This window comes from Empidonax traillii, unplaced genomic scaffold (genome assembly GCF_003031625.1).
Source record: "Empidonax traillii isolate 1590-97213 ecotype Southwest subspecies unplaced genomic scaffold, ASM303162v1 scaffold527:size1067160, whole genome shotgun sequence".
NCBI classification, from domain to species: Eukaryota; Metazoa; Chordata; class Aves; order Passeriformes; family Tyrannidae; genus Empidonax; species Empidonax traillii.
The window spans coordinates 119,908-141,650 of NW_020955720.1; the positions used below are offsets into that span (position 1 = coordinate 119,908).

The following is a 21,743-nucleotide window of genomic DNA, read 5'->3' on the forward strand; positions in this document are numbered from 1 at the left end:
TATCTGTATTTGCTAAAATCACATAAAACCAGCCTTTCCACAGAAGTTGTATAGACTGGGAAATGGATAATGAGCCCTACTAGCACTGTGGAAAAAAATTCCAGGCACTTAGATTGCATGTCACCTTCTGAAATGTAACATGCATCTTGGATACCAGTTCATACAACCCATGCCCAACTCTTTAGGTATAGCATGAGATAGCCACTACTTCTTTATGTTTTCTTTTGTATCTACTTGGTTTTGTACCACTACTCAAATCAAAAGAAACATAATTGTCCTATTTAAATTAATACATTTTGTTCGAAATTGTTACCAGGCTGTCACTGTAGGTCTCTGCCTTAGAAATAGCTTCTTCCACTGCTTCCTCTGCAACACGTAAGGCCACAGCAAGGGTATCCATCATGCTGTGTCCTAGATGAAGAATAAGATAAAACCACCATGTTCTTTATATATGCACATTTTGCATAATGAGCTCCAAAATTCAGACTCATATTCTGGACATACATTAAAATCTTAAATTGCTCATGATAAAGTTCATTTCCTCAATCCATATTTAAGCACAGTAAAATAAACAATTTAAGACAGATAAATTTGTCTCAATCTCCATGCTCCTTCTTAAATGTACATCTTAAATAAAAGAAAACACAGTATTTTTTATGTTGCTGTTGGAAGAGAAGTAAAAAATCACACTAGAATAGGTGTGTATTAGCTGTACACACTGAAGCAAAATATCCCAGCATGGTAGGCAAAAGACTTTTAGTATCTTGCTGAATGTTTCAGCCAAAGTATTTTTGGATGTGTGAACAAGACTTACCAGCACTCTAAGCTACTTGTCCAGTAATTCAAAGTGTAAGGACTGTGTTTAATCAGAAGAGTTTTTAGCAGCATACCTTCTGTCTGTTGGTAGAACGTAGAGTCACTGCCACAAATGCTTCCTTCATTCTCAACGCTTCCTTCAAACAAACTCCCTTCGGCTAAAAGAAAGAAAGAAAGACAGAATTTTGTGTTAGTATTAGATGTACCCATTAACAGCAGAGGCATTATTAGATTAGAAGATTCACTCAAGATATGGTGGCAGTGCAAACAAGGAGGGATAACTGGAAAATTCCTCCTAGCTGTTGTATAAATCATGACTGCAGCAGCTTTTGTACAAAACATGTTTGCTTTTATATCAAAGACCTCTTATTCACTTTGGATGGAGAAAACTATTACAACAGTAAAAGAGAGAGGAAGAGGTTAGCAGGCATAAAACTCACATGGTGGAAGTTAAGTACAGGGAATTTGCCTTTACTATGACATTTTGGGTTCAAATAGATTCTACATTTTAAAGGGCAATGCTGTATAAATAAGACACCTATACAAGTATTTATCTTCAAAGGGAACAAAAGGTTTATTTTACATTCACACAGAGAGTAGCAGAAAGTTAGCAATGACATTTAGACTCAAAGGCCTTCCTCAGAAAGGTCTCACAGAGAGTACACATGCCACTGCAACTTATCATTGCACCATTCACACTTCCATTCAAAGAACAAGCGACACTATGGCTTAAGGAAAGAACTTCCATCATATGAAAGTTCTCAAGTATCCGTTGCCACAGTTTTTACTTCCATTATTCTACTTCTGCCCTCAATGACACAACTTTGCTTGTCTTTATGTGTATTTATTCTCCATTGTTAAGGAAACTTCTCAAGAGAAATAGATTTGATATCGAGACAGAAAAAAGACTAATAAATCACAATTTAAAACATAGGCCACTTCTCCCTAGAAGATTTTATGTCACTTTCATAAGAAACACCTAAAATTTTCACTCAGGTCTAGAGAGTCTACTTATGATCCTCTGTAATTTCAGAAAAAAACAAAGTAAAGACAAATTACCAGTCTCTGCACAAATGTTAAAAGAATCACATTAGTAAAGTATCTAGTCACATATATCCAAAGAAACATCAACTATTCAGATAGCTGTCTTTTGATTAATTTGCTGAAGCTACCAGTATGACACCAAACTCCACTTCTTCACACCCATTTTAAATCTCCAGTTACTCTTCTTATGGGGTGAGGTATTAGAACACCATAGTTAAGGGAGAATTGTGTCTTCATTTAAAAGGATGATGCCAATACTTTATCAGTATCTTTCAACTATTTATAAACATAGATTAAAAAAATATGTGGCCAGTTTCAGATCCTTAAGCATGCAAAACTCTTAGTGAGGGAATCTAAGCTTTAGTCAACTTGGATACTGACTGGATCCCATGTTAATTAAATTTTCTTTCAAGCACCACAGAAATATGCTCTAAGATCAAATGTGGCACACAAAATTATTTTCTCATTCACTGACCACTCAGGACTGTGAAAAATTGTGGGACACAAGCTAGAATACAGACTGCAATTTACTTTACAGACGGTACTGTATCAGTGATATAATTAAGATAAAACATTCTTTGAATTCTTAAACAGCTCTCTAGACACTTCACCTATTTTTGCTCTCCACTGAGGTACTTCTTTTGGAAAAAAAAAAAAAATAAAAAAATTGCCTTAAAAAGATCTCTGTTGAAATAATCTCAGTATTTCCTTTGTCTCAACTTGTATGTTAGAGTAGATACAAATAAATCTTTTAAGAAATCAACACAGCTGTTCTTACCTACTGTATCAGGACAAACTCCGCTCTCCAGTCTATGCTTCCTGTACAGGTTCTTCAGGACCTTGGCACTTCCAAAACACTTAAAGCGGCTTTTGACATTATTATAGTACCAATCCAGAGACTGGGTCCTTAGGAGCCTAAAAGAGAAAAACAAACTACATATTTAGAATGATTCTACAAAAACAAATGGGGGGGAAAAAAACAAACAAAAAGAAAGAGGATCCTTTAAACCTCACAGCATAAACATATTAACTTCTTTATTGTTTGTAGTTTGCAAGTGTCTGGTATACTGAGGCAAAAAAAACCCCACAATGTAATTCATAAGTAAATATCTTCTTCACATTACTCAAAGTTTTATTTGGCTTTGGTTCTACCAGAAGAGGTGGTCTCCCCTTTTATATTATAATACCAACACTACAGCCTCTTGAAGAATACAAACAAGACTTTGAATAGCACAGGAAGGTTTTAAAAATAGCCTTTACTTACACAGATTTACAGATATTGTAAGAATACCAGCCCATTAATGCACCACAAAAAAAAAAAAAAGACATTTACATAAAAATACATCGCTGTTTTTATTTGGGGAAATCCATAGAGTAGAGAAAGCCTAATCAGAGGACCTCAAAGCAGAATGAGCAAAGAATGGCACAACTGCACTTGGGTCTCTCACTTTCAACAGGAAGCATCACTGATGTCAATAATTCATCCTGATGGATTTCTCCCCAGAGTTCTGACACTTTTTATAAAGCCATGAGATACTGGCAAGCTCTGCATTCTTCTCAATGTAGCATGTGACAACTTGCTTCACCTGTTACTTCAGCAGAGTGTGGAGAGAATCTGTGCCCTATTCCCAGGCAACAGCAACCACAGGTGACTGCAGGGTAACCCACAGTGGGCCTGTACGTTTCCTACTGAGGGTGTCACTGGAGAGGGGGGATCCCAGGGTTCTGCCTATAAATTAAAGCTGACTTATTCTTAGCAACAAGATTTTAGAGAACAAAAGGCTAATGTTAGTATCCAGTGTCAATATAGGAACTCCTAAAGAAATGATGTTACTATCAGGAGTTATGGACTCTCAGCACTTCCAGACCTGGACATATTCAGATGATTTAACTCCATTTTTTTAAAGCTGGGGCTAAGAGCGATAAACAAAGTAAAATGACAGTCCCCCTGTAACCTTTAGATTCTCCTTCAGGGACCATGCAGTTTTCTTTATAAAGTGCAAGGCAGGCGACAATGCACAATTTTTGTTCAACACACACCACTTCATAAGCAAATAAAATCTCACGAATTGACAGACTAGCAATGCAGTTCTTACTCAGCACTGAACCTCAGGAGATACTTGTTGAGAAACAAATATGGTGAACTTGGTTTCAACTACGTGTTTCCAGTCCAAATCCAGATGTTTTAAGTTTCAGTATACTGATAAAAAAGGGACATCCAGTTCACAAAAAGCAGAACATCATAATATGGTCCACTTTTCTGTCACCATTGGAAAGTGTTTAGTAGCAAACACTAGCAGTGGGAAATTAAAAATAAAAATCAGTGAAGCCTATCGTACTCAAACTGTGAACCCTTAAAGTTGCATTAGCTGCTCTACTTAAGTCAACTGAAGAAAAAGCACATAATGGAACAGAAGCCTATTTTTTCTGTATCCCGTGCCAGCAAGTGGATGTGAGAGAGGTATTTACAGATAACGTAAGAATATTAGCCCTTTACTATCTATTTGCACAGTAATATCCCAAGCCTAACTATGGCTCCCAGGAGGCTGATTGGTTTCAATATTCACCATTCTACAAATATAACTAAAATGTGACAAAAGCAAACATCTTTTTTTTTTTTTCTGGAAAATATCTTTACACTTGGCGCACAGATGATGGGCATCTGATAAAACACCAGTGCCCAGAGCACAAGCAATGCCTTTGCCTGCCTGTGAAGTACAGAATTTCTGAATTCCTACAATGCTGACACCAAGAAATCTGTTAAGATGCCTGTCCAAGACCTGACCCACTGACCAGGGCTTAGCTGCTGGCACAGTGATGAATCTGAATGGATGCAAATTTCTCTCTCAAGCCTGCAATTCTTTGGCATTTTGAGAACCTGCCTTCTTTGTGGGCAGGAACCACTCGCTCTCATGGAAATTGCATCAGAATACTATACCTTCTGCTTGCTGAATTTGATTTGCTTTTGTCCACTGAGTTTCTACAGGTGCTGAGAGTACAAGAATTCAGTCAATAGCACAGAGTCACAACCATTATGATGGATAAAACTGCGCTGCTGGGTTGGAAGAGGCTTAGCAGGAGTTAACTGACCAGAAAGGACGCTCTTCTGCCCAGTGAATGCAGTGATCCACGCGATACACAAAACAGTTTCACAGCACCATCAACCATGGATTCACAGCACTGGGAGTCCACAAACAAATTGCTTTAGGGCTTTCAAGATCCCTACCAACTACTTTAGCACGTTTACCAAGCAACCTCAGCTTCACTAGCTCAAAACACTAAACTTGTAATCTTGGAAGCCAAGTAGACTCAGTTCTTAATATTCAGACTGAGTGACAAGGTAAAAAAAAGCAGAGAGTCACCTATCTTTGTATACCTCATGCGAGTCAAGATAGACAGTTATGAATGCTGAGCCGGCAGCTTGGGAAAAACAAAAGATGGGACTCATTGCAAGCTTCCTTCCTCACCTCTTTCCCCATGTCACCATGTTCTTCTGGGTTTGATCAATACTGCTTCTGTAGAAACAGAAAGCTAACAGCACTGGGTTTTTGATGAAATAAGAGTGTTTAGCAACTAAAACAGGTTTTGTATTTGTAATGGTTACATTTTGTGTACGCAAACTTCAGAAGATTCAAAAGGATAGAGATTATACATCTCAAAGCAACAATGAACAGAGACGCTTGCCTCTTCGTGCTTGCTAATCTGGTGTAAACATGAGGATTGGGATTTTATTTTTTAGATTTCCTCATTGTTGCAAGATTAACACTTCATGAGTAACCTAATCATGTCATGCTTCTCTCCTATGTGTTGGAGAGATACCAACAACTCTAAATCTACGCCTCTGTCCTGTACATGTTTTATAACAGATTACAATGCCTCCTCTAAAGCTTTTCAGCCTCTTAACTTTCAAATAAGTCACAATGTCCCTGCTGATTCCTCCTGAGGAGAAAGGATTTGGAGAAGAGAGAACTTCTCTTATAGGTACTAAAATAAAGGACCCACTCAAAAGAGGAATAAGAGCATTTTCGCCTTATTTCAAAATCCTTTAATGTTGACCTATATTCTAAAGCTGTTTTCTGCAAAAGCAGTCCACGAGTCCAGAATAATGAAAGACTATGACAGTGCTAGCATAAATTGTTGGAATGAAACCCTTCCCTTATTAAATCTAATAAAAAGTGTGCAAGTTCTCTCTGTGAAATAAAAGTTCACACTTTAGGGATATTAGTTGTCTGCATTTTAAAGAAGCAGGACTGGTTGAAGCCATTTCTTGCTCTTTCTGTACCACAAAGACTGTTATGTCCTTATTGCTAAATAATAGCTTTAAACACTAAGGACATTATTTATGTTACATAACATTGCCATGGAGCTGAGTTGCATTTTGATGTGTTTTTGGCAGAGGAGAATACTGTGAGTTTAAAATTCTGTCTTCCTAGCAAGTGTGAAAGCTAGGCAGACACTTTTGATTTAATAACATTAAACTTTGAACGAGTATTAAAAAGCCTCTGTCCTTTTTATAATGCAGCAATGAGTTTGTCTTAATCAAGCAGCACCATAAAAGGGGATAAGGCCATTAAAATCTTTACAACCGGTTTTCAGTACAATTCTCACCCGCAGCACCCACATAGTAAAGTTTTAATATTTTCCTGATGGAAAGAAGTACATCAGCTGTGCCAGGGAATGGCAACATGAACCATCTCTCTCATTATTAGTGATTGCCACAAGAAGATCACATGAAAAACATCACTCACACAAGTACTCATTACTCAAAGCACAGGAGGTTCTTTAGTGACTGATTTACCACTCTAATTCTTTTTTGTTCTAAAAAGTTGTGAGGTTTTACTTGCTCTAACAGCAACATGAAGTTTCTTCAAGAAATTTTCTCAAAAGGTTTTACAAACTTAATATTCATGATCTTACTCTTACTTTGTAATGCAAGCTGGACTACGAGGAAGCATTTTATAATAAAAACATTTTTCCACTTTCTATTTTTCCATGAAGTTTGTGAGAAGTTTTCCCCCACAAGATGAACTTGTGACTTACTGAGCTGCAGTCCTTCTGTAAGTCTGGAGGTGCTTCCTGAAATCCGAACTTACGTTATTTGTCAGAGTGAATACATAATCGCTAGGAGTTTCCTTGCTGCTGACTTGCACTGGAAGATGAAGCTTCCTTTTTCAGCTTTTCACATCTATGTTAATGTATCTTCAATAGCTTTGTGCCAACAGTTAGGCCAGTAAACTCTTCTAGCCCCTCAATGGCCATCCTGTGCTTCTCCTGCTGTGCCAAGGACCTAGTGTAACATCCAACCTCAGATGTCACTCGAGATCTGCATTCAGCAATTGGCTCATTTCCCTCAGGAAGGGAGCTGCTTTACAATTGCTGACCCTTTTACTTTTGTGGATGGGACAATTTTTAAAAATTAAGTAAAGAAAATTTTAAAAAGCCAAACAAACCCACCTCTGAAATGCAGGACTATCCACAGATCAGAACTGCTGCTCTGTAGGAGACTACAAAACACAACACAACCACATCAAGCTGAAGAAATATTAGAAATGCAAATTGTTAGTGGAAAAGCAACACCAGTGTTTAGTTTTCACTCTTTGAAAGCACTCCCAAGGCTTCTTGAACTGCCTTGAGGCTCAGCCATGAGTGAAGTGATGGAGGGAATGGGAACCAGGAGAAGACTGCCTACTAAACCATGTCAGAGTTGGGGCAGTGGTGGACAGGGCGCCTCCAAAGCAGACCTGCTTAGCCACACTGCTGGTCTGGAGGCAGAGCCATGCTGCAGTTAAATTTTATATATTCTTGTCTTTAACCCTGATGTTCCCTCACAGACAGGTGACAGGTGCTGTGGGACTGACATCCTTGAAGCCTTGGCCCCTCCTGGGGAGCTGCACATCCATCACCCTCTGGCTTGCATTCATGCCATGTTATGCATCAGTGGTTGGGAAACTCCAGCTAATACAGATTAAGCTGTCTCAGGCACGCCGGCTGTCACAGGCCCCCCCGAACAGGGGCTCTCTCCCCATACTGACTCACAATATGAAGCTCAAGGCCCTTGTTTTCATTTCCCAGCACTAAGTGGCCTCAACCTGGTGCCCAAGGAAACAATTAGGAATTAACCTGTCACTTTTCATTTACTAGTTTTGGAGTAAAATTGCTTCAAACTCAACATCCTAAAATATTCTTTCTCTGCCAATAGCAATATTTGCTTTTCTCCTTGGGCTGATGTTTTAGAGCTTGTAATGTACTGCTCATTGTAAATTGCTGAATTAAAGGGTTTCTGTTCCTTTCAGTTTCAGTGAAATCAAACATACTTCCAGGTTCAAGAATGCAACTTTGCCTTCATTCCCTTCAGGATGAATCATTATTATAGCACACAAACAACACACACATGAATATCTTGCAAAGGCTCAGTTCTCTAAAATCAGACTCTAAAAACATATATTGAGAAAGTTCAGCACCCTGAAGCCCTGAACTTTGGCCAAGCTCATGTCATTCCCAGAGGGAACTTATATTTCCATGACTGTTTTGCATCTCTCCCCTGCCTATGAAAGGCAGTTGTTCACACCTCAAGACTAACAGCTCTTAATCATTCAGTAAAGCATGCCACTGTTAACACATTGAAACACCTCCTTCCCAAGCTTTAAGTTGAAATTCTATTTATTTTTTTTTCTTCATGGCATTCTGCAGATCACCTATCACTCAAGAAGTGCCGTTCCAGAAACTTTCTTCCTCCAATTATCCACAGCAGGGGGCTGCACATGGATTACACTGTGACATGTTGAAGTGCCATGGAACACTGAACTCTGCAGGTGCTTTGCAGGAAAGGCTACAGCAGTGCACGAGGAACACAGTGCTCTGTGGTCAGCAAAATCTGAGTAACAGCAGAGGAGAGACCGTCTCAGGTCAAAGCATCTACCCCAGAATGAAAACTGTGCAGCCCAGTGAAACTATCATCTGTCTTTCTCACAAAGGGGAACAAAGCAACTGGCCGTGTCGCTCACAGTGAAATCATGACTTTCCTGTGCCAGCCCAGTAACTTCACTGCAGTCTACAGTATGTTTGTTAATTATTCAGAGAGCTCAACCAGCAGTACAGCACCACACAAGGAATTTCTTAAAAAACCCACATCCTTCCAACCATTCGCTGAGAAATTCACTGCTACGTTTTGGGTTTTTAAATTCCAACATGGAGCAACATAGATGAAATAATAAAATAAAGTTAGAAGAGAGAAAACAAAGCTGTGTTTGTTTGTTTACGAAAGACAGCTGTATATGTAACCCTCAAATTTACTTACTCTGTCTCCTTTACCTCTGAAACCAGCAATCAAGAAGTCGGGTGAGGGAAACAAAATAGGTTTTATACCGAGAACCTACATATACTTTATGCATAGAATAAAGACCAAAACTCATAACAAGCTCACCTAATCCTGGTTCTTGAAGGAAGTGCTAAAACCTCTACCACCCTGGCCCCTTTAAATCAAGCTTCAGTGCCTTTCTGAAGGGAGATGACAAGGACTACTCACAGCAGTGCGTGCCAAAGTGCTGGAATCACTTGCTGTGTTACAAAGCAGGCTGCAGTAAGTGATGGCTAGTTTGTAAAAATGAGATCATGAGCCATACTAGTTCAAATAAAGGCTTCACCTAGCCTCTTACTCTCTGGCCAATGGCAGATGCTAGGGAAGAGATGACAGAAAAGCTGCGAGTGTGGAGAAACCCTGCTTTCAGCACAATCTGCACTTCTCGGCTCAGGACTCTGTGCTTGACATTACACCAAACCACCCTCAGAACACACTTATCAATGGACTTATAAGTTTGGCTATACCTTACCTAAATCTAGGAATACATCTGACCTGCTCAAAGTTCTCTGATACTAAGAGTCTGCAGGTACATGCCATATAGAGATGCTTTGCCTTTCTTCAGTTAAACATCCACCTCCTTATTCTCTGGATGGGCCATATATGACCTGACATGGGATGCTGCAGTAAAGCTGTGTAACACTGGCATGCAAAACTGGGAACAAGCTTAAGTGAAAATACAGGCACTGTAGAACACCTGAGGAAAACCATCAGGTAATGATCTGGTTTGAAAATGAGTCCAAGGTAATGTAAAACCCCATTTTCCTTTACTAGGAAACATTTCAAAAGCCACTAATAAATGAGAAATATCTTAAATGGGTGGAATGCAGAATCCTCTAAAAACCCTTTCTCCATTCACAGACATTTCTCTGTGCCATTGGTTTGTGACCCACAATGTTCATTGCTAGTCTGTTCTAATCTAATCTACGTTAAAATAAACCATGAGATTGCCGATCCTTTATTTATTCCTGGTATTTATTTATTCAGAGTTGACTTCTGAACCTGTAAGTTCAAAAGGCTGCATTGCAGGAGAGCTCACAGTACAAGTTACTGCTATTTTCAAGCCACTTTGGCAGAGCCTTAGGCCATGAAAGAAATGCCCCCACACCTGATGAGCTATACCTGGATCACTCCCAGCAGATATACAGGCAGCCTGTTCTTAATGACTGCTGATGCTGCAGAGCTCCTCAGACATCCACTCTGGTGTTTTCCTAATCCTAATGTTAAAAGGTTTGCTTAGCATTTAAGCTGAACCTTCCTTGTTTCTATTTAAACAAGACAGTTTAAGATGTTTGCTCTTTTCCTTTTTCATTCTTTAAAGGCTAATGAATCCTGTTTCGTCCCAGATCGTGTTTTAGTAATCTAATCTAACCATTCGCACTGTTTTTTTCCTGGGATGAGAAAGAAAATATCCAAGTGGTCTACAGTGTTGTTTAAATACAGACCTAGAGCTGATAATTCGAGGCCATACCAATACCCTTTCAAGAAAACCAAATGTAACTGTGGAGATAAGACTTGGCACAGCGTAGTCCCTATGGATGACATCCCACCAGATATGCCATAGTGATACTGAATCTGGGCTATGCCATGCTGTGAGTCACACATCTGTCAAAATCTTGCTGAGACTTGCACCATGGAAACTGCCAACTCCTTTAAAAAAAAATAAAAAAAATTCTGGTCAAACTAAGTCAAGGCTATTTTCATTCCACCTTTTCTTTAAACTGACAATTGCATGGATGCCACTTTCCTAAATGAGGTTTAAAGATCTCTCACTGGCACTCAGCTGCTACACCTTGTTATCGACCAGCAAATAACTCTCCCACATAAGAGAACCATGAAGCCAGTCCTTCACAAGAAACCTTATAGTCATATCCATAACACTACCAACTCCACATGCACAAAAAGCCCAGTTCTCATCATTTTACTCTTGCTTTCACTTCGAGGCTGGTGTGTAACAAGCCCCAGATGTTACTGCAGCCACTTAGGATCACTCAGTGGCCAAAGCTGGTCTATAGACCTTATCACTAATTGTGTAAATGAAAACTGAGAACTTGTCCCCTTCTCTTATCAGCCCTTTTGGGTGTTTCATTCAGTGCCTGGAAATTTCTTCCTCACCACATTGCCAAATATTTTCATTAAAGACTTTCATTAAAATGTGTATCTTTACACAGCTCATTAATACTACCTGTCAACCCAGACAAAATTTAAACAAGTAGCCACTGGATATTTGAAACTGATGGACACAAGTCCAAATGCCTGTGGAAAAGCTGGAACACTCAGATACTGCAAAAATTAAACTTTCTACATGTCCACTTCAAAGTGCTTTTGGTGAGGTTATTTTACGTTACAGAATACTGTCCTGACATTTGTATATGATCCACAGGATTTATTTCATAACACAAAAATCATAAACACAAAAATAAAATATCACCATTGACATAAATCTTTCCCCCTTTAGCAATTTTCCCACAAAATTAAATTCCATGTAAAATTTTGGGGGTTTTCTGGTTTTTGTATTGTTTTAAAAATCTTAATTTGCAGTAAAATACATTTTCAATATCCCACATTTTTCAAAGGAAAGAAAATCTATATCCTGGCCATCTGAGACTAGATAATTTTCTAGGCAAATCGTAAGAATTAATCAATACTGCGTCACTAGTAAATTTATGACACTCACATGCACACAACATGCCAAAGCAAAATGCAAATAAACATGAATCAAAGCAAGTTATTACAGCTACACTGAACACACATATATTGGCTTTTTCTGTCATATTTGTTTTTGCTTGCTACAATGCATCAGCGTAATTTTTATTTCATATTTCTGAAAGACGACAGGTAAAAAGAACAAAAATCCACACTGACAATACCTCAAAATGAACATATCCTGCTGCTTTCCTTAAGGAACAACAACAGTAATAGATATTAATAAATTCTCAATTGGAGAGACATTAATTTCCTGCTGTGCTATTACTATGAATTTATCCTTAGCACCTACCCACTGAAGTGAAGAAAAATTCATGCAGAAACCTCATGTAAATAAACTTCAGAATGCAGAGAGCAACATCAAAACACCTTCAGGAATATCTGGTCATTGAACTTTGCAACCATGCTACCGAAACAAAAGTATTTACAGTCAAAATACAGCTGAACATAAATGGCTATGAATAAATGCACCGTTCACCCACACAAGAAATGTCTTCCATAACCACAGAAGATACCAAATGAAACAACAGAACATAAAGGCACTTTGATACATTACTCATATTACCTAAGTGAAGGTTTTTCTTTCTGTAAACTTCATTTTTAATCCACAGATTCTCGAAAAACAGCTGAACAGTAAAAAAAAGTACGGTCGATGAAGAATAAAAATTTTCACAAAAGAGATGCAAACTCTGCTCCATCAGAAAAAAATTCCAGAGGATAAACCATGCAAATTAATTCTGTAATCCTGATTAGAAAAATACGCATGGCTTTTAATATAGAGCTCAAGAACACCAAAAAGACAACAATCCTCTGCTTGAAGGTCTGTTTCTGTTCTTATACTGGGAGAAAGCTGTGAACAAACAGCTGTGAAATGCCAGGGAAGATGAGAAGATTCATCACCACGTAAAATCAAAGAGAAAGTTGGGCTCATTTCAAGATTATTTAAAAAAGAAAAGGGGGGGGGAGGAAAAAAATACTTTAAAAAAGGCACCAAAAATCCTAAGACTTTGCTGGGAAGCAAAGAGCTGCAATTTCAGCTATCTTTTGTTCTGGTTATCTCACCCCACAAGCCCAACTTCTGCTGAAGTAGGCTGCACTGTTTTTTTCCAGGAGCTGTGCACACAGTGATTCCACCACCCCTTTCTGAGATGACATACTTGTAAGCTTTGTGACTCCATAAGCCACAGAATAGCTTAAGAAACACCCTGTTCAGCTGGAGGCAGTGCCATGTTATCCAGTAGGAGCAGGACACCTCCAAATCCAAGTTGCATGCAGGTCCCTAGCTGGGAGGTGTAAGAAGTGTACTTCCTTGCTTTCCACCCACCATTGTGGAAGGAGGATCAATTCAACAGTGATGGGGCACTCCCCAGAGAGCAAACTACCCAGATATAGTTCAGATGTTTATCCAGAAGTTCAAAGCAATAAGATTTCCTTGAACTACAGTGGAAAATAGGCTATACGTGGAATAGCTGGTCAGCCCTGGGAGGTGGGCTCAGTCAACCACTGCACCTCAGCAGCTCTTCCCAGAATGAACCAAGGGCAAGGATTGAGCGAGGGTATCGGATGCTGTGTAACAGTACTCTCTACTGCTCTGTGCTAGTGAGCACCCCAAGCACCCCATGTGTGCCTCCTAATTTGATTACCATTCTCTTTCTGCTTTTCTGTATGTTGTGCTACTTGTGAATGGCACTCTCTTTGATTAAGCCTTTAAAACATCCTTTATATTTTTTTTTTAAATAATTTGTCCTTTTTCAAAATGATTCCATAGTCACTGCATTTAAGACATGGAGGTTTTCCGGGTTGCAGAGAAAATATTTTTAGTTAGAAGCTTTATTGTGCAAGCTGTCTAGCAGTCTGACAAAAGCTAAATTCCAGCTTACGGCTGAAAACCGTAGGAAAAATTCCAAAGCCTTTACAAATTATACAAATGAGACTTTAATCCCAGCTGGCCTCGCTAACAGGGACTCTACATCTGGGCACACATACAAATGTACTTTTCATATGGATTTTCAGTTATTTGAATAATGAAAAATAATAAAAAAACCACCAACCCCAAACCAGTATTTTTGCAAATACTTGTATCACAGTAATAAAAAACCTAAACAGTCCTGCAAGCACAGATTAGCCGGACTGTCCGAGAAATACAGCTGTTTCCCAAAACTGGTCCTGCTCTGAGCTCTTGGGTAAAACTGATCTACTGCCCAGAGGATTCACTTCTCTAACAAATAGAAAGCTTCAAAGCCATTCAGTCCTCCTGTCTTCTCCCAGGCAAGCTTATTCTCATCTGTACAACGCAGGAGGTATTCTCATAGGGCCACCCAGTTGTGCTAAGATGCATGTTTGTGATATCAGCAAGTGTGAACAATAGCAATGAAGAAAAATGGGAGGAACCAAAATAATCAGTGTATGAACAAGAGGGATGAAAATAGGAAGAGCTGCAAAGCTACCTTGGTCATGCACGTGGAGATGACAGCATGCAGTGGGTCTTTGAGTCCCTTAGTGCTGGCCTTCAACTCCTGGCAGTGAGTGGAGTGCAAACATCACAGCCCTTCTCTGCTTACGGCTGCAATGCTTGTTTGAGAAGAGCCCCCACTTCACTCACACGCCAAGGACTTCCGAGTTCCTATTAAACTGGGATGAATATGTGGTAGCCAAAGGATTTATGTAACTTGACCTAGAAGCCTCTTCCTGCTTTAACTGCACGAGGCATCACTATCACAACTCCTCATGGTTAAGGCAAACCTAAAGAGGTAATTTTTTAAAAATGAGAAATCAAGTTCTATCTAACATTTTTCCAACTGTGCTGCTTAAGGCCCTAAGCGATTGAATGCAGACTTGCTGCATAAAGACATGCTTGCAGTTTCATCTGACAGTGGCAGAAAATGTCCCATTGCAGTAACAGAAGGTATCTTTACTTGGGCATCCCTCCTGTGTGTGATAACCACAGGGAGAGATGCCGCCGACAGAAGCTATTTGTAATTTCTGAGATATCATTTACTCTCACCTCTTTCCAAAGGGGAGGGAATTTAGGTCCCTTCTAAAGCAGAACCCCTCACATAAAAACAGAGAAACTTGACAGCAGTTTCTGGGGAAGCAATCCTAGCTATAGGATTTCCTGCTGAACAGGATGGCTGTTGAATTACCAGCTGCTAATTTGGCTCATGAAGCTGCCAAATGGCTGCTGGGTCTGAGAGGGCTGGAGACAGAAAGGGAGTGTGTGTCTGTCTATCCTGTGCATCTAAGGCAGATGCCTTAAAAAACACTGAAATATTCCTTCTCTCTGCACATACACAGTACTTTTGTAGGTAGCTCTCATGCTGCCCCTGTCCCTTTTTCTCGTCATTCCTTCCTCTCTGTTCTTCTTCCTTTTCTTAAGAAAACATGAAGGTGGGATAAAGGATTCACTTGCATTACTGAAGACCAGTTTGGAGAGTATTGAGGCAGGCAGGTAGAAGGCAATACACTAAGAATGTTCCTGGGGTATGTGTTGCTTCATTAATGTACTGACTTTCTTTTAGACTATGACTATGAGAAATCACCAGTCCTTGCCCAGAGGATCCAAGGATGTGAAATGTCCAGTATATATAATGCTTAAATTTTATCACACAGCAGGTGCAATTCTGCATTTGCCCTGTTGAAAAGACAGTGCAGGTGCTAAAGTAATTTCTGTTACATAAATACCCAGGGGAAAATAATTAAATGACCATTTTTAAAGGATGTTTTTATGGATTGAGCACACATTTTTCAACCAAAACAAGTTAAAATTATTTTGGACTCACACAAGCATTAAAAGAATTATATCAATGAGACACAGAACAGATTAGTCTTTAAGAACACAGAGTAATCTATATGGAGTCAGATGGATACATTAAATCTGGTAATTGTGTAAAGGAAAGTGAAAAGATAAAGCAAATTATCTCTTCTGGATTTGAAACAAACAAACCTTGACTACTCAAGGGTGTTAACTCTCATCTTTTCCTTTAGTTATGGTAAACTTTTGTTAAAAAAATACTCTTTCTCACTTTTCATTCGTTTTTGAAACTGAGTACAGACCCCAGGGTTAGAAACACAAGGAAAGGAGAGAAAATACACAAAAATCAGAAAAAAAACCCACCTGACTTGAGTTTCAAGATGGAAAAAAAAAAAATTCTTCTCCTCTCCCATTCCCCAAAAGTAAGAGGCTGTACTAATATATATTATCAAGAGTAGCTACTTACTTTCAGCATATAATGGGAAATAATAAAAATATCTATATTCACGGACCTTTGACTCCTAGAATGAATCATACTCTCAATAATGACAGGTTAGTAGTGCTGCTCTAATATATTTAGGTTTTATACATCTGATCCGTCTCAATATTATTAAATAACACAGTCTCAGAAACAAATACGTGTCAAGCTGCAACAATGGGACTACTTATTAAGCATACCTAAAATGAAAACACAGGTAGTGAAAAGAGATTTTCCAGTAAATGTCTAGAAATAGAGTTAAAAATAAGAACTTCTTTAATAAATAGTAACCAAAGCATTTTTCAGAGCCAACTACTAAGCCTGTGATACAATCTATGATCCAGTTCCTAATTTTTTGAGAGATAAACTCTGTAAGGGACAAAGTGCCACAATTCTATACTAGGTGAAGCAGCTAATAAAACTATTTTACATATATCCTATTTCACACTACATTTTTATTTGTTTTTTTACTACTGTTTAGAATCAGTAAGTATATACCATATATCACAGTTATTTAGAGCTTACTACCTCATTTGACAACACCATTATTTTAAAGCAATAAAGATCTTTGAAAGGAATCTGACTAAAATCACAACAAGTAAATAAAAGAAATGGCCAAATATCCTTTAAATCCACTGAGGCACCAAAAGACCTGCTTCCATTTACTTTGGAAATCCAGCATGTTGAGAAAGGAATTCCGATATCTTGACTCCAAAACTTGCATTTTCCACTCAGGTTGACCCCTTTCTAATTCTGAGCCAGGAAACGTTTGTCTTAAAGCCCAATTTTCCTATCTGCAATTTGTTCAAATTAGATATTTTAGACTAGATACTTGTGTTGAAGAGAAAAGGAAGCCAACACTCTCAAAGTCTTCATGCACAATTGTGAGTGAGATCAAAGGGTCGAATAAGGCAGTGTGACAATGCATGCAATCTCCTTCCAAATCCACTAGACAAGCAGAGTATCTGAACTTGGAAACAGCCGGAAGCCAAGGATTTTGCAGATTGTTTTGTTAAGATATACGGCAAGAATTATTAATGGCTGAATACGTGAGGACAGATGCAAATCTTGGAAAGTGATCATCTGCCATAAGCCTATTTAGCACTTCTACTGCAACAGCTACACTGCCGTGCCCAGAAACATATCAGAGAAATAAGACACATTTTACAGCCAACAAGCCTCAAACACGTATCATATATCTCAGCCACCTCCTGCCCTACAAATCCCCTTGTGCAAGCCTGCATGCCCTGCAGCCCAAACACTGGCTTTATTCTCAGAGGATTTGGGATGACACAAGGAACCTATGTGCCCACACCTATGGGTTTCTCTCAGATATTTCATGCTGCCTCATTCAAAAAAGACCATCACTGCTCAAGACAATAATTATGGATGGGGAAACATATTTCAGAAATATTTTTTTTGCCAGTGTGATCAAAACCATTCCCATTCCCTAGGTTATCACAGTAGCAAAAGTCAGATCAGCCTACCTGAATGCTTTTAATTATATTCACTGTGTTTTATACACAAGATCATCACTCCAAGTTAGGGCTTACTGAAAGTTTTTGAGTCCCAGGCTAATTAAAAGCTCCATAAAACAGCAGATTGCAGAAGAAAATGGAATTGTTTACTCCCCAGTATCACCCTCAGATCCAGTGTCACCTCTGAATCCACCTGTAGCATATTATTTTGGGTAAAAGCTTTCATAACAGTCTTTGATCCTATTAGAAAATAATTGCTGTATAACATTCATAGCTAAATGTGTCCGCCACTGTACAAGTAAAAACATATTTGGAAAATTAACATCAGTGCTCTGATTTAACTTTTGTATTAACATGCAAATTCAGAACAAATCAGCCACCGTAAGTCATTGGTCAATACATGGACATTTGAGGATAGCAAAGTCATCAATAAAAAGCAAGGGATGGTACCAGCACTGTCATACTGGACCACACAGTACAGAAACAAACTGGAACATCCACCTCCACTCTAAACAGTTGACATTTTTCACACATCCATACGTATGGTACAAGACATAGGGAGGGAGCATAGACACCTACAGCACTACACATGTGCACATCTTGTGCAGCATCACAGGACCATAGTAGGTCTACATATGCTGCTTTGCAGCTAGAGAAGACACACATGCAAGACTTCTCTGCTTGCCAAGCCAAACTACCTCAACCATTACCACAACACTTCAGCTGGGTTATGTTCAAACTACCCATCACTCAGAGCCTGCACTTACTGGTTTTTCAGTGCAACAACGAAACTGGTGACTGGAAGTTGGCAAATGTCACGCTGATCCACAAAAAGGGCTGCAAGGAGGACCCAGAAAACTACATGCCTGTCAGGGTGACCTCAGTGCCTGGCAGAGTTATGGAGCAGATCATCCTGAGTGCAATCACACAGCACCTACAGGATGGACAAGGGATCGGAGCCAGCCAGCACAGGTTTAGGAAGGGTAAGTCCTGTCTGACCAACCTGATCTCCTATTATGACCAGGTGACCCGCTTTGCGGGTGAGGGGAAGGCTGTGGATGTGATCTATCAAAGCCTTTGACACCGTCTCCCACAGCATACTCCTGGAAAAGCTGGCAGCCCATGGCTTGGACAGGGGCACTCTGTGCTGGGTCAGGAACTGGCTGGAGGGCCGGGCCCAGAGAGTGCTGGTGAACGGGGCTGCATCCAGCTAGCAGCCGGTCACCAGTGGTGTTCCCCAGGGATCAGTGCTGGGACCAGTCCTGTTTAACATCTTTATCGATGATTTAGATGAAGGGATTGAGTCCATCATCAGCAAATTGGCAGACAACACCAAGTTGGGGAGGAATGTTGATCAGCTGGAAGGCAGGAGGGCTCTGCAGAGGGATCTGGATAGACTGGAGAGATGGGCTGACTCCAATGGGATGAAGTTCAACAAGGCCAAGTGCCGGGTCCTGCACTTTGGCCACAACAACCCCCTGCAGCGCTACAGGTGGGCACAGAGTGGCTGGAGAGCAGCCAGGCAGAAAGGGACCTGGGGGTGCTGATCGACAGGAGGCTGAACATGAGCCAGCAGTGTGCCCAGGTGGCCAAGAAGGCCAATGGCATCCTGGCCTGCATCAAGAACAGTGTGGCCAGCAGGAGCAGGGAAGTGATCCTTCTCCTATACTCAGTGCTGGTGAGGCCACACCTTGAGTATTGTGTTCAGCTCTGGGCCCCTCAGTTCAGGAAGGATATTGAGGTGCTGGAGCGGGTCCAGAGAAGAGCAACAAGGCTGGTGAAGGGACTGGAGCACAAGTCCTGTGAGGAGAGGCTGAGGGAGCTGGGGTTGTTTAGCCTGGAGAAGAGAAGGCTCAGGGGTGACCTCATCACTCTCTACAACTACCTGAAAGGAGGTTGTAGCCAGGTAGGGGTCGGTCTTTTCTCCCACGCAACCAGCAGTAGGAAAAGAGGGCACGGGTTCAAACTCTGCCAGGGGAGGTTTAGTTTGGATATTAGGAAGAAATTTTTTACAGAGAGAGTAATCAGACACTGGAATGGGCTGCCCAGGGAGGCAGTGGATTCACCGTCCCTTTTTAGGATGAGGTTGGATGTGGCACTCAGTGCCATGGTCTAGCAACCACGGTGGTGTTGGATCAAGGGTTGGACCTGATCTCAGAAGTCTTTTCCAACCTGGTTGATTCTATGATTCTATGATTAATTGGAGGAGGATCAAATTTCTTCATGGGGAAATTAATTTCTGTTAACCAAACCTCTGACAATAAAGGAACAATATGTTGCTGCCTTTGGAATTGAGTCACTTCAGTAGGAGGACAGTGAGGATTAAGAGAATATTGAAAGCTTTTTCCAACATTAAGTCTTCAAACACATCGTCACCCAGTTTGAACGGATGCCAGCTATTCCTTTTGGCAGACTGCATGATGTATTCTACAGCCAATTTGTTGACTCTAATTAGCAATTTGGGAATAGAGTAACAAAAAAAGAGAAATAAAAAGTTTAGAGCGCACAGTGCCAGTTACTATAGCAAGACACACACTCTTTCACTATTATTTATTTAATGTAGCTGAACATACGTTGCATCCAGCTGTTTCTTCAAAACCAGACATGGACGTGAGTAGTTCCACAGAACAGAATAGAATTGTTTACACTGGAAAAGGTCTTTAAGATCATTGAGTTCAACCCTTAACCTAACACTGCCAAGTCCACCACTAAAACATGTCCTTAAATGCCCCATCTACACATCTTTTACATACCTCCAGGTTGGTGACTCACCCACTTCCCTGGTCAACCTCCTTTCAGGTAGTTGTAGAGAGTGATAAGGTCTCCCCTGAGTCTCCTTTTCTCCAGGTTAAGCAATCCCAGGTGCCTCAGTCGCTCCCTGTAAGACTTGTGATCCAGACCCTTCACCAGCTTTGCTGCCCTTCTCTGGACTCACTCCAGTGCCTCAAAGTCTTTGTAGTGAAAGGTCCAAAACTGGACACAGGATTCAAGGTGCACCTCACCAGTGCCGAGTACAGGGGGATGATCACTGCCCTGGTCCTGCTGGCCACACTATTTCTCAAACAAGCCAGGATGCCACTGGCCTTCTTGGCTACCTGGACACACTGCTGGCTCATGTTCAGCTGGCTGTCAAACAGCACCTCTACATTCTTTCTGCTGGGCCATCCTCAGCCACTCTTCCCCCAGCCTGTAGTGCTGTGGGGGGTTGTCGTGACCTGGCACTTTGTTGAACCTCACACAACTGTCCTTAGCTCATTGATTCATCCTGTCCAAATCCCTCTGTAGAGCCTTCCTACTTTCCAGCAGATCAGCACTCCTCTAAAAATCCTTATATTCTAGTATTTTTACCCTTTTTTTTTTTAGTGATTAATGAAACAAACAGGTGGAGTCAACACAATAAACTCTACAAGATACTTACACCACCACTATATTCTCTCACATGATCTACCACATTTATGTTACTATCTTGTTTGATGTGAACCATCAGAACATTTACAATCAAATATCTTTAATATCCTACTGAATTTGAGAGATTAATGTTTTAAGGTAAGAAAATAAAAGACAAAAGAGTAAAGACTGTGATGATTAAACAAAGAAAAGAAGCACATCTGTCTGTTGTTTTGGTTTTTTTTTCTTCATTGTATCCATGCTTCTTTCAGTGATATTTGGACACAAAGTTCCAGCAGATGGAACCTTTTCTAGGGTTTGCTATACAGTAATCCTTTCCTCCAGAACCAGATCTTTTGGGCCCTTGTGCCCAATTTCTCCTATTTGAGAGAAATTAGTTTTTCTCACAGCCAAAAAACTAATAGTTCATCACCTCTGTTAAGCTGGATGCAGGGTCTCACGCTGCCTTGCAAATGGCCTGTTTTGGCTGAAGGGGAAGAAGCAGTCGATGTCACATAAGGTCCTCAGATGGTCATTGCTTCAGTGAAATGAACTTTCAGCTGGTGACTCGGACTCTCCCCTGAGGCTTTCCCAAGGCCCTGCCTGCCTGAGCTCAGACAGCATTTGACTAAGCAGCAGCAGCCACCTCCATGATCTCTCAGAGGATGCTCCTGTCTCTCTCCAAGTACAAGACCCAAGTACCACTGCCCTTTGAAAGATGTGGTT

The 21,743-nt window shown here is 40.2% G+C and overlaps 1 protein-coding gene across 3 annotated transcripts in view; it reads right to left on the minus strand.

Moving 5' to 3' along the window:
• The window catches only part of MYRIP (myosin VIIA and Rab interacting protein), a 221,979-nt gene that overhangs the window by 50,516 nt on the left and 149,720 nt on the right, over positions 1–21,743 (minus strand). For all 3 annotated transcript variants that reach the window (XM_027897060.1, XM_027897062.1, XM_027897059.1), the window contains exons 4-6: positions 2,639–2,775; positions 891–974; positions 314–411 (exon numbers count right to left, since the gene is read on the minus strand). In XM_027897060.1, coding sequence (XP_027752861.1) covers positions 314–411; positions 891–974; positions 2,639–2,775 — 319 coding nt within the window. The remainder of the gene's footprint in view (positions 1–313; positions 412–890; positions 975–2,638; positions 2,776–21,743) is intronic.